General features: G+C 43.6%; 1 protein-coding gene across 1 annotated transcript in view; it reads right to left on the bottom strand.

Annotated features, from left to right (window-relative positions):
- Positions 1-15346, bottom strand: part of LOC122935312 (phospholipid scramblase family member 5-like) — a 59659-nt gene extending 44313 nt beyond the window's left edge. The window contains exon 1 of the mRNA XM_044291078.1: positions 15094-15346. Within this exon, the coding sequence (XP_044147013.1) occupies positions 15094-15346 (253 nt within the window). The remainder of the gene's footprint in view (positions 1-15093) is intronic.

Below are 15346 nucleotides of genomic sequence, written 5' to 3'. Positions count from 1 at the left end.
CTCCCAAAAGAAACCCCCTGTAGAGTCCTGGTAGCCTCATAGCGCTCCAACAGGTTGACCATCTCAAGAGCTTTACCAGGAGACACCTCGCCAATCCAGTGCTGCAGAGGGTACGGCAAAGCCCTCTATAATACATCAGCCCGCAGACGGTCCAGCATAGCAGTGGAACTCAGCATGTCATGTTGCAGCCATTTTTGCAACCGGTGTAACAGATCATAATACTGAGGTCTGCTGGGTTAAACTCCCACTGATGTACCAGCTGGGCACGGACCTACACATTCACCCCCAGTCTTGCCAGAATCTCACCCTTTACTGTCGTGTAATCTGCCACTTGATCGTCTGGTAAGTCGGAAAAAACACCTGCTGGTGGTCTGGATGCCAGGAACGGAGCGACGACCTCAGCCCACCGATCGCTGGGTAGTTTGTCCCTCACGGCCACCTTTTCAAACACCGTCAGATAGGTCTCGACCTCGTCCGAGGGGGTCATCTTAGGGATTGCCGCACGGACTGCTTTTCGGGCATCATGGACACTCTGGGATGCTTCTGCCGCTTGTAAATCCATCACATGTTTCAATAGCAGCTGGTTGGTTTCTTGCTGCTGCTTATTAGCCTCCCGCTGTTGCAAGTTAACCTCCACGAGGGCTTTCATGACAGCTTCCATCTTGTTGAGAGACACGGATTGTAACCTCGCTGGCTTGATGTAAGACATACAACCGTGCCCAGATAAAACAAAAATATTTCAGCCTCACACCAGCCTCACTAAACTTACACGCATCCTCCACCAATTGTGGGGACTCACTCTGGTAGACAGGATTAGCGGACGCAGTATAGAGGCAACAAAAAGTTATTTGGATCAAACAGTTCTGTGTTTTTTTTTTTTTACACTTTAGGCAAGTGACAAAAAAAACTGTCATATTCAAACCAAAAGTCACCTTGCGGTGTTGGTTGTAATTCACACCATGCAGCAATTCTGCCTTAAAGAGTCCTTGCTGATAACAACACCAACCTGTTTTATCACCAAACAGGTAGCAAGCCTTTATCCAGACACAAGGCTCCCAGATCTCAACACAGAGCCCAGCTGCCTATTTAAGGATAGCCAGGTGCTGTCAAAACCCAGACTGTAAATCAGCCCATCAGCACATGCCGGGAGGAAAATACATGTTTTTCCCAGACCAAACCTATCATTGTGTCACAATACTGACAATACTAGGGGGAGACAGAGGAGCATTATATACTGGCACCATGGGGGGATGGAGGAGCATTATATACTGGCACTACAGGGGAAGCATTATATACTAGCACTACAGAGGGGGACGGAGCAGCATTATGTACTGGCACTATTGGAGGGGACGGAGAAGCATTATATACTGGCACTACGGGGGTGGAGGAGCATTATATACTGGCACTAGGGAGGGGAGGTGGGGCAGCAGTATGAACTGGCACTACTTGGGGGGACAGAGGATCATTAAATAATGCCACTAAAGGGGAAATATTATATACTGGCATTATGGGGGGGGGGGGGTCGTGAAGCATTATCTATTGACTACAGGGGGGATGGAGGAGCATTATATACTGGCACTACAGGCAGAGTATTATATAATGGCACTAGGGGAGGACAGTGGACAGAGGAGCATTATCTATTGGCACTACAGGGCGGGAAGGAGGAGCATTATATACTAGCACTGGGGGGGGCAGGGAAGCATTATATATACTGGTACTACAAAGGCGACGGAGGAGGATTACATGTGCTGGCACTACAGGGGGGACAGAGGAGCATTATATATTGGCACAAAGGGAATGGAGTAGCATTACATATAGTGGCATTACAGGAGGGACGGGAGAGCATTACATATGCTGACACTACAAAGAGAGGGGGGAAGTGGACATTATACATACTGGCACAATGGGGGAGCTCTATTACTAATGAGGGCACTTTGGGAGAGAATTATTACAATCAATGGGACTTTGAGCAGCACTATTACTTTGTGGGGGACTATCTGCAAGATACTGTTATTTCTGCAGTATAGTATTTAGGGGCATTGGGGAGAACAGCATTGGCGGTAGCAGTAGGATGACACTCAGGGCCGTCTTTGATATTGATTGAACCCTGGGCAAGAATTTACTTGGGCCCCCTGGATCCCGCTTTCCCACACCCTAGCATGCAATCACACCCTCCACCACAACACACACACACGCACGCAATTTCAGTCAGTTTTGTCTATGATTGCATTGCGTTGTTCAGTTTTTTCCGCGCGAGTGCAAATGTTGGTACCGAGACCCGAACCCGGACTTCTTCACTGAAGTTCGAGTTTGGATTCGGTGTTCTGTAGAATTTATTATTTTCCATTATAACATGGTTATAATGGAAAATAATAGCATTCTTTAATACAGAATGCTAAGTAAAATGTCCATTGAGTGTTAAAAAATTATAAAAACTTATATTTGATGACTAGATTTGCGTTATACGAAATTCTATAGCATTGATTAACTGCCTGAATAAATAGAACGCTTAAAATACCATTTTATTAAATCCTACCTTTTAAAAACATGTGGCTCTCCATTAGAATTACAAAAACAGGCTCAATGTGAGAGGGCGGTGTTTGTCCACAAATTATAAGGACACCGCAACCATTACACTGTTATCTTCCACACATTAGTATATAGTTGTCCACTGTGGGAGATGTGTGGCAATATTGTTTATGTACAGTGTATATCAACACACAATGTATCACTTTCCCTTTAAAGTGGTGTCTATAAGATACAATGGGATGTTGTCCCAGGATCACTCATTCATATGCAAGCGCAATATTTTTATGTCCCAAATCTGGCCACCAGCACCATACACTATTAGATCCCTGGTCACATCCTGGATGTATATTTGTGGACAAACACCGCCCTCTCACATTGAGCCTGTTTTTGTAAATCTAGTGGAGAGTCACAAGTTTTTAATAAGTAGTATTTAATAAAATGGTATTTTAAGCGTTCTATTTATTCAGGCAGTTAATAAATGGCATTAAAAAATAATAAAATAATTACTCACCTCATCTGCATGATCGCGCAGCCGTTATCGTCTTCTTTCGTCTTCTTGCAGGACCTGCAAAAGGACCTTCGATGACATCATTGCGCTCACCACGTGGTGAGAGCGGTGACGTCAGAGCAGGTCCTGCTGAATGAATATACAAGACCCTTCTATCTTCATTCAGCAGGACCTGCGCTGAGCACATGGTGAGCGCGATGACGTCACCGAAGGTCCTTTTGCAGGTCCTGCGTGATCAACGGCTGCGTGATCAAGCGGATGAGGTGAGTAATTATTTTATTATTTTTAACCCTCAATGGACATTTTACTTAGCATTCTGTATTAAAGAAAGCTATTAAACAATGTCATTGAATTTGTGGGCAGTGGCCAGCGGGGCTCAAGAGGCAGCTGCCTTGGACCCCCCCAGGAACAACTGGGCCCAGGGCAGCTGCCCATTTTCCCTCGTGTTAAAGATGGCCCTGATGACACTATTGAGGCACTAGGATGGGAAGTATGTGTGGAGAAGGGGAAAAAGATAATGCTAAAATCAGGAAGGAGCCTAAGATGTCTGTGTGGCAAACTCAACAAAGAGAAGATGTGGCTGAAAGAACTTGTCAAGGCGGTCTGCTCCCAGTGAACAAGAAAGGAAGAGAGCATCCGCATCACAGGCGACATTACTGGATGTAAGAGGCATGCAGCGCTGTGTTCTCAGTATGTTTGGTAGCGCAGAATGTATGTCCATTCAGGCAGCCTCAGGCAGTAGAGAACCCATAATTGGTCTTGGCCTTTCTCCAATGTAAGCAGGCTCTTCCTGCTGCTCTACCATCCACCCAGAAGCCGGTAACCAATCTAATTTGTGCTGGTTCTGATGCCTGAGAGAGGGAGCACCTCCCTGTAAAAACACTTAGATTCTGCAGTCATTATTCACTGCAGCCCCTACTGCAATGACCTAGATAGGCGCTTTAATGCTGGCTTTCATTTGACAGCCGTGCTCTAGCTCATCGCTGCACGGGAGACTAGGCCACCGTAAAAATGCTGCTGCCTAGCCTAGAGCCTGTTAGTGAATGCCACATATTGTCTATGGGTTAACTTCCTAGAAAAATATAGCTACAAGCAATAAAGCCTATTTTGTGAAGAAATACAACAGGCACTTATATATCTCTGTTGCAGTTGTGTTTACATGTTGCAGTTCACTATTAAAGTGACTGCAGGGTATACATCAGCCACCTAGAGGGCAAGAAGGCAGCATCTCCATGGGTAACAATGGGCACTACACTGCTACCTGTCACTTCCCCAGTTCCCTTGACCTTTTATGTGTGATGTACACCCTTCATTGATCAGTGGATGTGGACCAATGGTGCCACTGAATGAATCTAATTTATGGCTACTACTAAGTGTGTTATCTAAGGAGTCCCGCTGGTTTTTACCCTCTAGCCCCTATACAGGGATCTGGTCTTTACTGCAGGAGAACTACCAGACCACTACCTCTTTGAGCAGTCTGTGTTCAGTGACAACTGACCCAGGTGGGTCAAGAGACACCAGTGCGAGGCAAATTGTGGTCAATGGACATGCCAAGGTCAGGGCAGACAGAGTTCATTCAATGCGATATACCTGCATTGGGGCAGGGCAGGTGCACAGTTCACTATGTGCAACAGGTCAGGGTGGGTGGAACACCACAGTAAACAGCCAGATGTCAGGCATGGGAGTTCAGACATCAATACACCTTCCCATAGGGGAAGTCGCCCAAAATAATGCAGGGACCGCAAGTATTGGCTGAAGAAAGATTAGGCGCTGCGTATGTGTAACACCCCAGAGTTGTGTTACTACACGCCTCTACCCCGCTACTATCTTCTAAGAGCCATTATATTGTCATCTGATGTAATCTATATTATGTCTTCACAAATGTGCATTTAAAACCATGTTAAATTCAATTGTTCTTGTAATTTCCCAGGTTCACCAGAAGGTGGCAGCAACACTTTGGCAAGGTACTACTTACAGTTTAGTGTATCTAGGCTGGAATGGATTATTCCGGCTTAGCTTCTCCTCTGTGGGAGAGGTGGTCTGTTACCACATCCTGCAGCATGGGTGGAGAAGGAAGTTAGAGTCAGTGTGTAGCCTCCCCCCTGCTAGGGGAAGACTGTGTAATAGCGTTCAGGAGAACCCCTGCATAGGGAAGACAGCAAGGATCTTGTCTCGGCTGAGACTTGATCATATTCCCAGTCTGAGCACCTTAAACCTCAGCTGGATGAACAGGCAGAAACGGCAGACAACCTCCAGAGTTCCAGGAAGAAAGCATCCCCTGATAAATCATCTGTGAGTTAAGTTCAGAGACCTAAGAGAAACCATTCCTCCTCAGCTAGTCTGTCCCCATACAGCCCCAAGCCCATAACAGTTACAATTAAAGTCGTAACATCAAAGGACACCATCTTTTTAAGGCCTTGCTCACATCATGTTTTTGTCCCATGTTTATTGTAAACACATGGTGTATAAGTTAAGTGGATAGAGTTCAATTGCAAAAAAAAGGATCCATTAATGTATATATTTTTTCTGGACTCTGCAGGATGGAAAAGCGTAATGTACAATTTTTTTCCAAAAAAAGTATGCTAAACGTGAGACAAATACCTGATGTAAACAGCCCCTAAAAAGTATTGTTAAGGAAGAGGATTGACTCAAGGAGTTGCTTATGTACCTTACCAGTCCACAAAGATCTGCTAGGGTATTATCGGCCCCTGTTCCCCAGTAAGATTTTTGACAAAATTACAGTGAGGAACAGAAGTGAACACCCTGCGATTTTGCAAGTTCTCCCACTTAGAAATCATGGAGGGGTCTGAAATTCACATTGTAGGTGCATTCCCAATCTGAGAGACAGAATAAAAATAAAAAAACAGGAAATCACATTGTATGATTTTTAAAGAATTTATTTGTCTTGCGCTGCTGAACATAAGTATTTGAACACCTGAGAAAATCAGTGTTAATATTTGGTACAGAAGCCTTTGTTTGCAATTACAGAGGTCAAACGTTTCCTGTAGTTCCTGACCATGTTTGCACACTCCTCCACACAGATCTCCTCTAGATCTGTCAGGTTTCGGGGCTGTCGCTAAGCAACACGGAGTTTCAGCTCCCTCCAAAGATGTTCTATTGGATTTAGGTCTGGAGACTGGCTAGGCCACTCCAAAAACTTGATATGCTTCTTCCAGAGCCACTCCTTGGTTATCCTGGCTATGTGCTTCGGGTCGTTGTCATGTTGGAAGACCCAGCCACGACCCATCTTCTATGCTCTGACTGAGGAAGGAGGTTGTTGCTCAAAATCTCACAATAAATGGCCCTATTCATCCTCTTCTTAATACAGTGCAGTCGTCCTGTCCCCTTCGCAGAAAAGCACCCCCAAAGCATAATGTTACCACCCCATGCTTCACAGTAGGGATGGTGTTCTTGGGATGCAACTCATCCTTATTTTTCCTCCAAACACGACAAGTGAAGTTTAGACCAAAAAGTTCAACTTTGGGCTCATCTGACTACATGACTTTCTCCCATGCCTCCTCTGGATCATCCAGATGGTCATTGGCAAACTTCAGACATGCCTGGACATGTGATGACTTGAGCAGGGGAACCTTCCATGCAATGGCGTAGTGTTTTACTGACAGTGACCTTTGAAACTGTGGTCCCAGCTCTCTTCATGTCATTGACCAGCTCCTCCCTTGTAGTTCTGGGCTGATTCCTCACCTTTCTTATCATCAGTGATACCGTCTTTAGTCGTCTTTAGCCTCTTCCATTTTCTAACAATTGCTCCAACAGTTGACCTATTTTCACCAAGCTGCTTGGCAATTGCCCTGTAGCCCTTTCCAGCCTTTTGGAGGTCCACAATTTTGTCTCTGATGTCTTTTGACAGCTCTTTGGTCTTGCCCATGGTAGTAGTTGGTGTCTGACTGACTGTGGGGTGAACAGGGGTCTTCAAAGAGCTCAGACAGGTGCTACTAAGCTAGATTAATGAGTGGAGTAGAGGTGGACTTTTTAAAGGCACAGTAACAGGTCTTTGAGAGCCAGAATTCTTGCTGTTTTCTCAGGCGTTCAAATACTTAAGTTCAACAGTGCAAGAAAAATAAATTCTTTAAATATCATACAATGTGAGTTCCTGATTTCTTTTTTTTTTTTTATTCTGTCTCTTCCAGAGTGGGAATGCACCTACAATGTGAATTTCAGACCCCTCCATGATTTCTAAGTGGGAGAACTTGTATGTATTTTTTTAGGAGGAAAGATTTAAAAAATCTCTAACCCCATAACAGTCACGTGGTCTGTCTTTGTGCTGAGTATGCCACTGGATCTCACAGTCTGTTCCCAGGACAGATAACCCCTTTGTCCACTGCTCACAATCCACGAGTCTCTCATGTCCTATGGCCTGTTTTTAATGGGGCGCAATCAAGTTTTCCATAACCGAATCCCATCTCGTTATGGATGTCTCTGTGCTAGATGATGGCACCTGCACAGGATCTCAGGAGCATTGCGTACAGATCATTAAGGACATGATTACCAGAACTGTGAGGTACTTTGGTGGTTGGCAGGCCATTAGGGTGGTGACAGGTTCCCTTTATTTACAAGAAGCTAAACTACTATTTAGAAGACAATCAAGCCATAGAGAAGGCCATACATTTACATTGTATAGGTAGATTTATCCAGATCACATTGACATAATTGTATACAAGCTTGCTGCATTGAAATGTTACAAAGGAATACTGAAGCAAAGCTGCTATACAACTACATCCTGATATCTGATACCTTTTTTATACTTATGACTGACTCCCAGGAACATTCTTGGCCAACAGACATGCTTGCAGCACCTGTGATTTATTATTAATGAGTCATAACCCTTTGCATATGTCATGGCTGGTCTATGTTTTAATAAAGACGCCTTTCCGAAATCTGAGCTTTGAGGTTACCAGAAGACAGGTGCAGGGAACTGTGAATATGATCGGACAAGAATTGTGCAATATATGACATGAACCAACTCAGTGCATTGTACAGTTATGTAGTCATTGAGGTTGAAACACTATACTGTACGTGTCCATCAAGTTGAAACGAACGCCTACAAAAAAGCCCTGATAACCAATGATGAACATGGATAAACCTCTACAATACTATATACTAAAATTTATGTACCGTAGATCCTGATCCGTCCTTAAGGAATTTGTCTGGGATAAAAGGAAAACACTGGTCAATAAATGAGAAATCTGCTTCTTCTTCGTTGCAATATGGTTTCTACATGATGCAGCTAGTGGCTAGGATGGGAAAGGTTTAGCAAATGACCATAATGTGCCAACTAACAAAAATATTAAGGTGCTTATAGATCTCCATTGTACAGTTTTTATACCCAGCCACCATTTGGATCCATCAGGGATGACATCACTTTAAGATTATGTTTACTGGAGCCTAGAGCCAGCATTATGAAGAGACAAAGGGAGGTATTGCTGATACTCTACCCAGGGTAACCTGGGAGATCTCATTTGTCCAGTAGTGGATGTGCTTGCTAGTATTTAGAATGGTCCTTATGTGACCTTGATATTTTATGTTTAGTATACTCTAAGGAATTCATTTATCAACTCTTCTGCACCAGTTTTTTGGAATAAAAAAGTTACAAATCATGTGTGACGTCTTGGTAGGTATCAGTTTTGAAAAGTCCTGTGAACGGTAGACTGAATTTATTGAAGGATGGGGGATTTAACAAATTTCAGACAGATTTATAAATTCTAAAGCCAAAAAATGGTTTGCTCATAGCAAATTCAATTTTATGACTTCAGAATGTGCCAAATGTATTACAAAGCGTACATCATGTCAGAAATTTGGTACCAAATACTCCAACAAACTTTATTTAGATTGGTGTCACCAATATTCATAGATGTAGACCTAATGCCTCATTCACATGTCAGTGTTCCGTCAGTTATTTCCATCAGTGATTTTTAGCCAAAACCAGGTGCGGCTCTAAACAGAACAGGTGCAGATCTTTCCCTTATACCTTATGTCTGTGGAGGCTCTGATCCTAGTTTTGGCTCTCAATCACTAATGGCAATCACTGATCAAAACACTAACTTTAAATAAGCCTACATGCACACGAACATGGTTTGGTCCCGAATCCAAGACGCATTTTTTGCAGCTCGGGTGCGGACCCATCTGTTGCTCCATTTTGTAACCCCGCAAAAAAAATAGAACATGTCCTATTCTTGCCCATTTTGATAGGCATTGTTACGTCCTTATGGCATCCCTTTTTTTGCGGATCCGCAATTCGCGGACTGCAAAATACAAACATTCGCGTGCATGTAGGCTAAGGCATAAGTGTCTTTTTAAGATATATAACAGCAACTGGTATTTGTATCACACAACATATTGTATTTTTTTTTTTCAACAGCCAATGATAGGATGAATATGATGTATTCACTTTCAACCAAAATTAATATTCATGTATTATCATGGATTTCATATGGATACCCACCCTAAATGCTGACCAGTATATTAGCACTAGTTTTAGTATGCCGTTTAGAGGAGGTCTGCCCTGTACCCCAGGGAAATTTTAGTGAGCTTTTCTCCTCAAAATATCCTCCTATATCAGGTTGAAGCGAACGCCTACAAAAAAGCCCTGGCATATACCAAATATCTGAAGTGGGATAACCCCTTTGAAGGGGTTGTCCAGCATGAGATCAGCAGTGCCAACTAACAAAAAGGCACTGCAATAGGCATCCTCCTATATCAGGGGATGCCTATTGCTAACAACATATATCAGATATACTTTGCATATACCAAATATCTGAAGTGGGATAACCCCTTTGAAGGGATTGTCCAGCATGAGATCAGCAGTGCAGTAACCAGCTTTGTCTACTACACACCACCAGATATTGACGTCTTGCCCTGAGAATAGGTTTTTAATAGTAAAATCCTGGACAACACTTTAAGGATCAGCATTGAAATTATACTTTTCTTTTTAGTGAGTGTTACGTTGTACACTGTACCTCTTTAAAATTTATTTTATTTTAAATTAATTGATATTCAGTATTATAAAGTTTAATTTTTTTTATGAACCATTCTCAGAATAGGTAATCAATATCTGATCAGTGGCGGCCCGGCCCCTGGTATCCCTACTAGTGTTGGCCGAGCATGCTCGGCCGCACACCATTTTGACTCGAGCAAACATGATTGATAAAAAAGAAAGAAAAAAATGTCTGCACGCCATTATACATACAAACAATCTACCTGGGGCTTCTGAGCAGAGTACTTATGTAGCTGGTTCCTACACTGCCCTGAAAATTGTAGGCTTAGGTAAGTCCAAAGAGATGCGGTATATTAGTGTTAGGGACCTATCTGCGGAAGCCACCTTGACGCCTGGTAGATGGGCCTGACACACGTTTGATCAAATATGTGCGCTAAGAGCTTCCATTAACTTATTTAAAGTCGGTATTGCACCACTTTTATTGAGAATGACCCCCATTTCTTAGCTCTATTGTTTGTATGTATAATGGTGTGCAGACATTTTCTTTTTTATCAGTGACACAACCACTGCTACATCTGTTGTGTTACATTTGCGCATCCTAAATATCTGTGACATTCAGAGCAATTTTTTGGCCGCTGCTGACAGTGACATTACCTGCACTACATCTCCTGTATAACGTTTGCTCATCCTAAATATCAGGAGCAGGCACTCGCCCCTAATGCACTCGCCCCTAATGTTTTAGAGGGTCAGCTCAGCAGCAGACCCTCGTCCCTAATGTTTTAGAGGGTCAGATCAGCAGCAGGCCCTCGCCCCTAATGTTTTAGAGAGTCACCAGCAGGCCCTTGCTCCTAATGTTTTTGAGAGTCAGCAGGTCATCAATCATAATTTTTCAAGGGTGTGTATGATGCCCTCCTTTATGTGTAATAAAGGGTGTATTGGAGTGCCGGTTCCTTGTAATTTTTGGCAGCCCCTTCACGTAGTGCATAGGCTTTATGAGTGTAGGAGTCCCACTACCTGAACAATTGTACCACAATGTGAATGAGGCCCTCCTTTATGTGACATACAGATTATATCGGAGTGCCTCTTCCTTGTAATTTTTGGCAGGACTTGCACTTTATATACAAGTAAATATACAGGAAACAATGTTTCCTAACAATTTTTCCTCTAAAATCGATTTTATCTTCGGTTTTAAAAAGTCTGTAAAAGTGCCGTTTCCATGGTTACAGACCACCCTGCAATCCAGCAGTGGTGGTCATGCTTGCACACTATAGGCAAAAGCGTCAGCCTCTCTGGTGGCCAGGACCTTGGTAGCACACATAGGCTAGTGCTTTATCCTATAGTGTGCAAGTACCACCACCACTGCTGGATTGCAGGGTGGTCTGTAACCATGGAAACGAGCAGTGTATAATGTGATAGAAAAATGAATCCAGCCAGCAAAGGAAGCAATATGGATAATAACAATATATTAGTAAGTGGCTTGTATTAACTTTCTCTACATGATTAATCTGACTTACTGAAGTGAGACAACCCCTTTAAGACCATGTTCCCTTGATCATAGGGGTCCCAGCAGTCAGACCCCCACCAATCAGACACTTGTCACCTGTCGTGTCTTAGCTCTTTCACCTTTTCACATTCCCTATCCTTAAAGGTTTTCTTTGGGTGAAAAAAATATAAATAAATAAAAATTTAAAATCTGGCCCAAAATACATGTCAAACTAAAATAGAAATGCTCGCCTGTTAAAGGACCTGTGTCCACTTTTCTAGTTATCCTCTATCCACAGGATCGGGGATAACTAAGGGATCCTTGGGGGTCTGAACCCTGGAGCCCCCACTGATCCCCCTTCTTGACTGAGTGGCAGGTCAAGCATATGCCCTGCCTCTCCATCCATTCTCTATGGGGTCGCCGGAGATGGCAGAGTACAGCGCTGGCTAATTCCAGTGGTCCCAAAGAGAATGAATGTGTAGCCTGTCACACCATAAAAAGGGGGAACAGGACCAGTTCCTGGGATCAGTGGGGGTTGCAGAATCGGACCCCACTATTCATATAGTTATGCCTTATGGTGTGGAGAGGATAACTTGAAAACCTAGAAACCTAGAATGTATCGGCAGATAAGAACCATTTGGCCCATCTAGTCTGCCCAATATACTGAATACTATGAAAACCCCTTGGCCCTATCTTATATGAAGGATGGCTTTATGCCTATCCCATGCATGCTTAATCTTCTCCACTGTATTTGCAGCTACCACTTCTGCAGGGAGGCTATTCCATGCATCCACTACTCTCTCTAATTTAAAACTATGTCCTCTTGTAGCAGTTTTTCTTCTTTTAAATATTCTCTCCTCTTTTACCTTGTTGATTCCCTTTATGTATTTAAAAGTTTCTATCATAGCCCCTCGGTCTCGTCTTTCTTCCAAGCTATACATGTTAAGGTCCTTTAATCTTTCCTGGTAAGTTTTATCCTGCAATCCATGTACTAGTTTAGTAGCTCTTCTCTGAACTCTCTCCAAAGTATCAATATCCTTCTGGAGATATGGTCTCCAGTACTGAGCACAATACTCCAAATGAGGTCTCACTAGTGCTCTGTAGAGCGGCATGAGCACCTCCCTCTTTCTACTGGTAATGCCTCTCCCTATACACCCAAGCATTCTGCTAGCATTTTCTGCTGCTCTATGACATTGTCTGCCTACCTTTAAGTCTTCTGAAATAATGACCACTAAATCCCTTTCCTCAGATACTGAGGTTAGAACTGTATCACTGATTTTATATTCTGCTCTTGAGTTTTTACGTCCCAGGTGCATTATCTTGCACTTATCAACATTAAATTTTAGTTGCCAGATTTTTGACCATTCCTCTAGTTTTCCTAAGTCCTTTTCCATTTGGTGTATCCCTCCAGGAACATCAACCCCTTTAAATCCTCCACCCCTCCACCACCAGTATCTCTCTACATGACAGCAGTGATGCCTGTAAATGCGGAATATCATCACTGCCGCCATGTAAACCATACATGTCAATACTGGAGAATATGACGCACTGTGCAGAATTTTTTGGGCATAAGTCCAACCCCCTTTGCAGGTCATAACTTTTAACAAAGCCCAAGCAAAGATGCTAGAGGAGCAATGTGAGCAAATGGTACCAACGGAGGGTCATAACTGAAGCAGAGACAGTAGGGTCAACTGAGGCAGGGTAATAGTGGGGATCCTGGAGCAGGGGTAACTGGAGAAGAGGCAATATTAGGTCTGCATTTAGAGTGGTTAGAGAGGGGGCATCTGGAGCTGGGGCTCTTATGGGGTGCACCTAAAGCAGAGGCATTAGGGTCACCTGAGGCAGGGTAATAGTGGGGATCCTGGAGCAGCTGCAGGGGTATTGGGGGGGGGGGGCACATGGAGAAGATTCAATATTAGGGGTGCTTTTAGAGTGGGGGCATTGGGGGGCATCTGGAGCTAGGGCACTTATGGGGGTGCACCTAAAGCAGAGGCATTGGGGGGGACCTAGGGCAGAGTCCCCCCAATGCCACTCTGAACTCTGCAGAGAGCAGCAGACATACATAGATCTGTGTCTGCTATAAACAAATCCCCTATTTCCCCCTTACAGTCTCCAACAGGTCACTACTGTCACACACCTGAGAAATCAGCCCAGCACCGCAGAGGAGTCCTTCTCTCCAGCAGCCACCATTTCCCGACAGCAGGGAGGGCATGAAGATGGCCAGACATGTTCTCTCCTCCTTCACTGCCAGCAGCCCATGAAGTTTAGAAGATACTGTGGGGCCTCCTGTACAATTTACACCAGTAGGAGGCTGCATCACCGTGTGATACTGCCACCTAGTGGCTACAATAATTATCTCTCCTGAGAAACAAAATAAATAATTACGCTACTCCTCCTTATCTCTGGGCGCAAGAGACTGAGGGCCTACCGAGGAATCCCTCGCCTCCCCGGTGGGCCAGTCCGAGCCTGACTGTGCTGGGTTACTGCAGCTCATTCCCATTCCCAACACCAAAAACTACACTGTGAAAGGAGTCTTCAGCTTCCTCTCTATACACTGTGCCTGAAATAGCTAATTAGTGAGGGTGCCGGCTGTCAGACCCCAATATCTGTAACCTGCAGAACCCCTTTAAACAGAAATGCACTAGAAATAATTATCAGTACTCACTGTATAAACCATTGCTTGGCTTATGTACATTACATGTGTGCAGGGAACATGTTAACAAGAACAATTTTATATATACACAGTGTATTCAGTGACCCAGTGGATCACTGCAAAAGAATAATTGTTTGCAAAGATGTTGTGATTTAATGTCAAAAGCACTTATCTTTCTATGCACTATGTATTCCAAACGGTTGTGTATGGACAAAAACAGTTAACACTGGCAGTCTTGGTTAGGTTGCTATGGAGACCGGATGGTCTGGCCTCTTTTGGTTAGTTAGAGAGTTTTTGCTGAGCATAGCTAGAGTCAAGATCTACATGTGTGAGCTCCTGCCAAGTAGGCCCAAAGAGAAGCCTCACCAGGAAACACCATCCCTGAGACTGATCAGCTGCCAGAGAACAACTTAACTTAGAGACTACCCCTGAGGGAAAGAAAACAGATGTCCACAGAAGGTTTAGAAGCATCAAGGCTGTTCACTGATTCAGACAGTAAGGCACTACTTGTTTATGGCATTAAGCCTTTACCGCTTGTGGAAAGGGTTAATTGCATCCAGCACCACCACACTTTGAGACCGACTGGCTGTCTGAATCTAAGATCTGCACCCATCTGCCTGGGAACTGCAGAAAAAGAGAATTGAATTACATGCCTGTGGTTATTTGGAAAGATTGCAAAGAGAGTGCTACTGCCAGCAGTGTTTTTAGTTTGTTTGCACTAAAGCTTGTGCAAGTAATTTTCCTTTGAAAGTAAAAAGTATAAGTGGTACACCTTCAAAGGGGCCACAGGTAAAATACTGGGGTAACCACATCTGACGCTTGGGGTTTGACTCCGTACAAGTGAGCTACAATAAAGACATAGGAAATAAGAAGTATTCTGGAAAACACCTTACCTTGGGGTTTGACTCAGTACACGTGATCTACAATAAAGACATAGGAAATAAGAAGTATTCTGGAAAACACCTTACCTTGGGGTTTGACTTTGGATGTTATACAGAATTGCTGGGCACTTGCTAAGATCTGTAGTTCTGAACAAACTGATTCATCTAATTCTTCCACTACTGTAAGAGTTCTTTGAACCCTTATTTCCTTGTCTCTGGGTTTTCTTTGAGAAGATGAAGCAGACCCAGAGCTGATGTCTTTTCTTGAAGATCTTACACTCTTTGGATCTGAATACTTTTCAGTTTCTTTTGTTCCATATTCTAGACTATTTTCTTTCAT

This window comes from Bufo gargarizans, chromosome 4 (genome assembly GCF_014858855.1).
Source record: "Bufo gargarizans isolate SCDJY-AF-19 chromosome 4, ASM1485885v1, whole genome shotgun sequence".
Classification (NCBI taxonomy): domain Eukaryota; kingdom Metazoa; phylum Chordata; class Amphibia; order Anura; family Bufonidae; genus Bufo; species Bufo gargarizans.
Note: the sequence above shows the minus strand (reverse complement) of the source record. Positions and strands in the feature narration are given on the sequence as shown.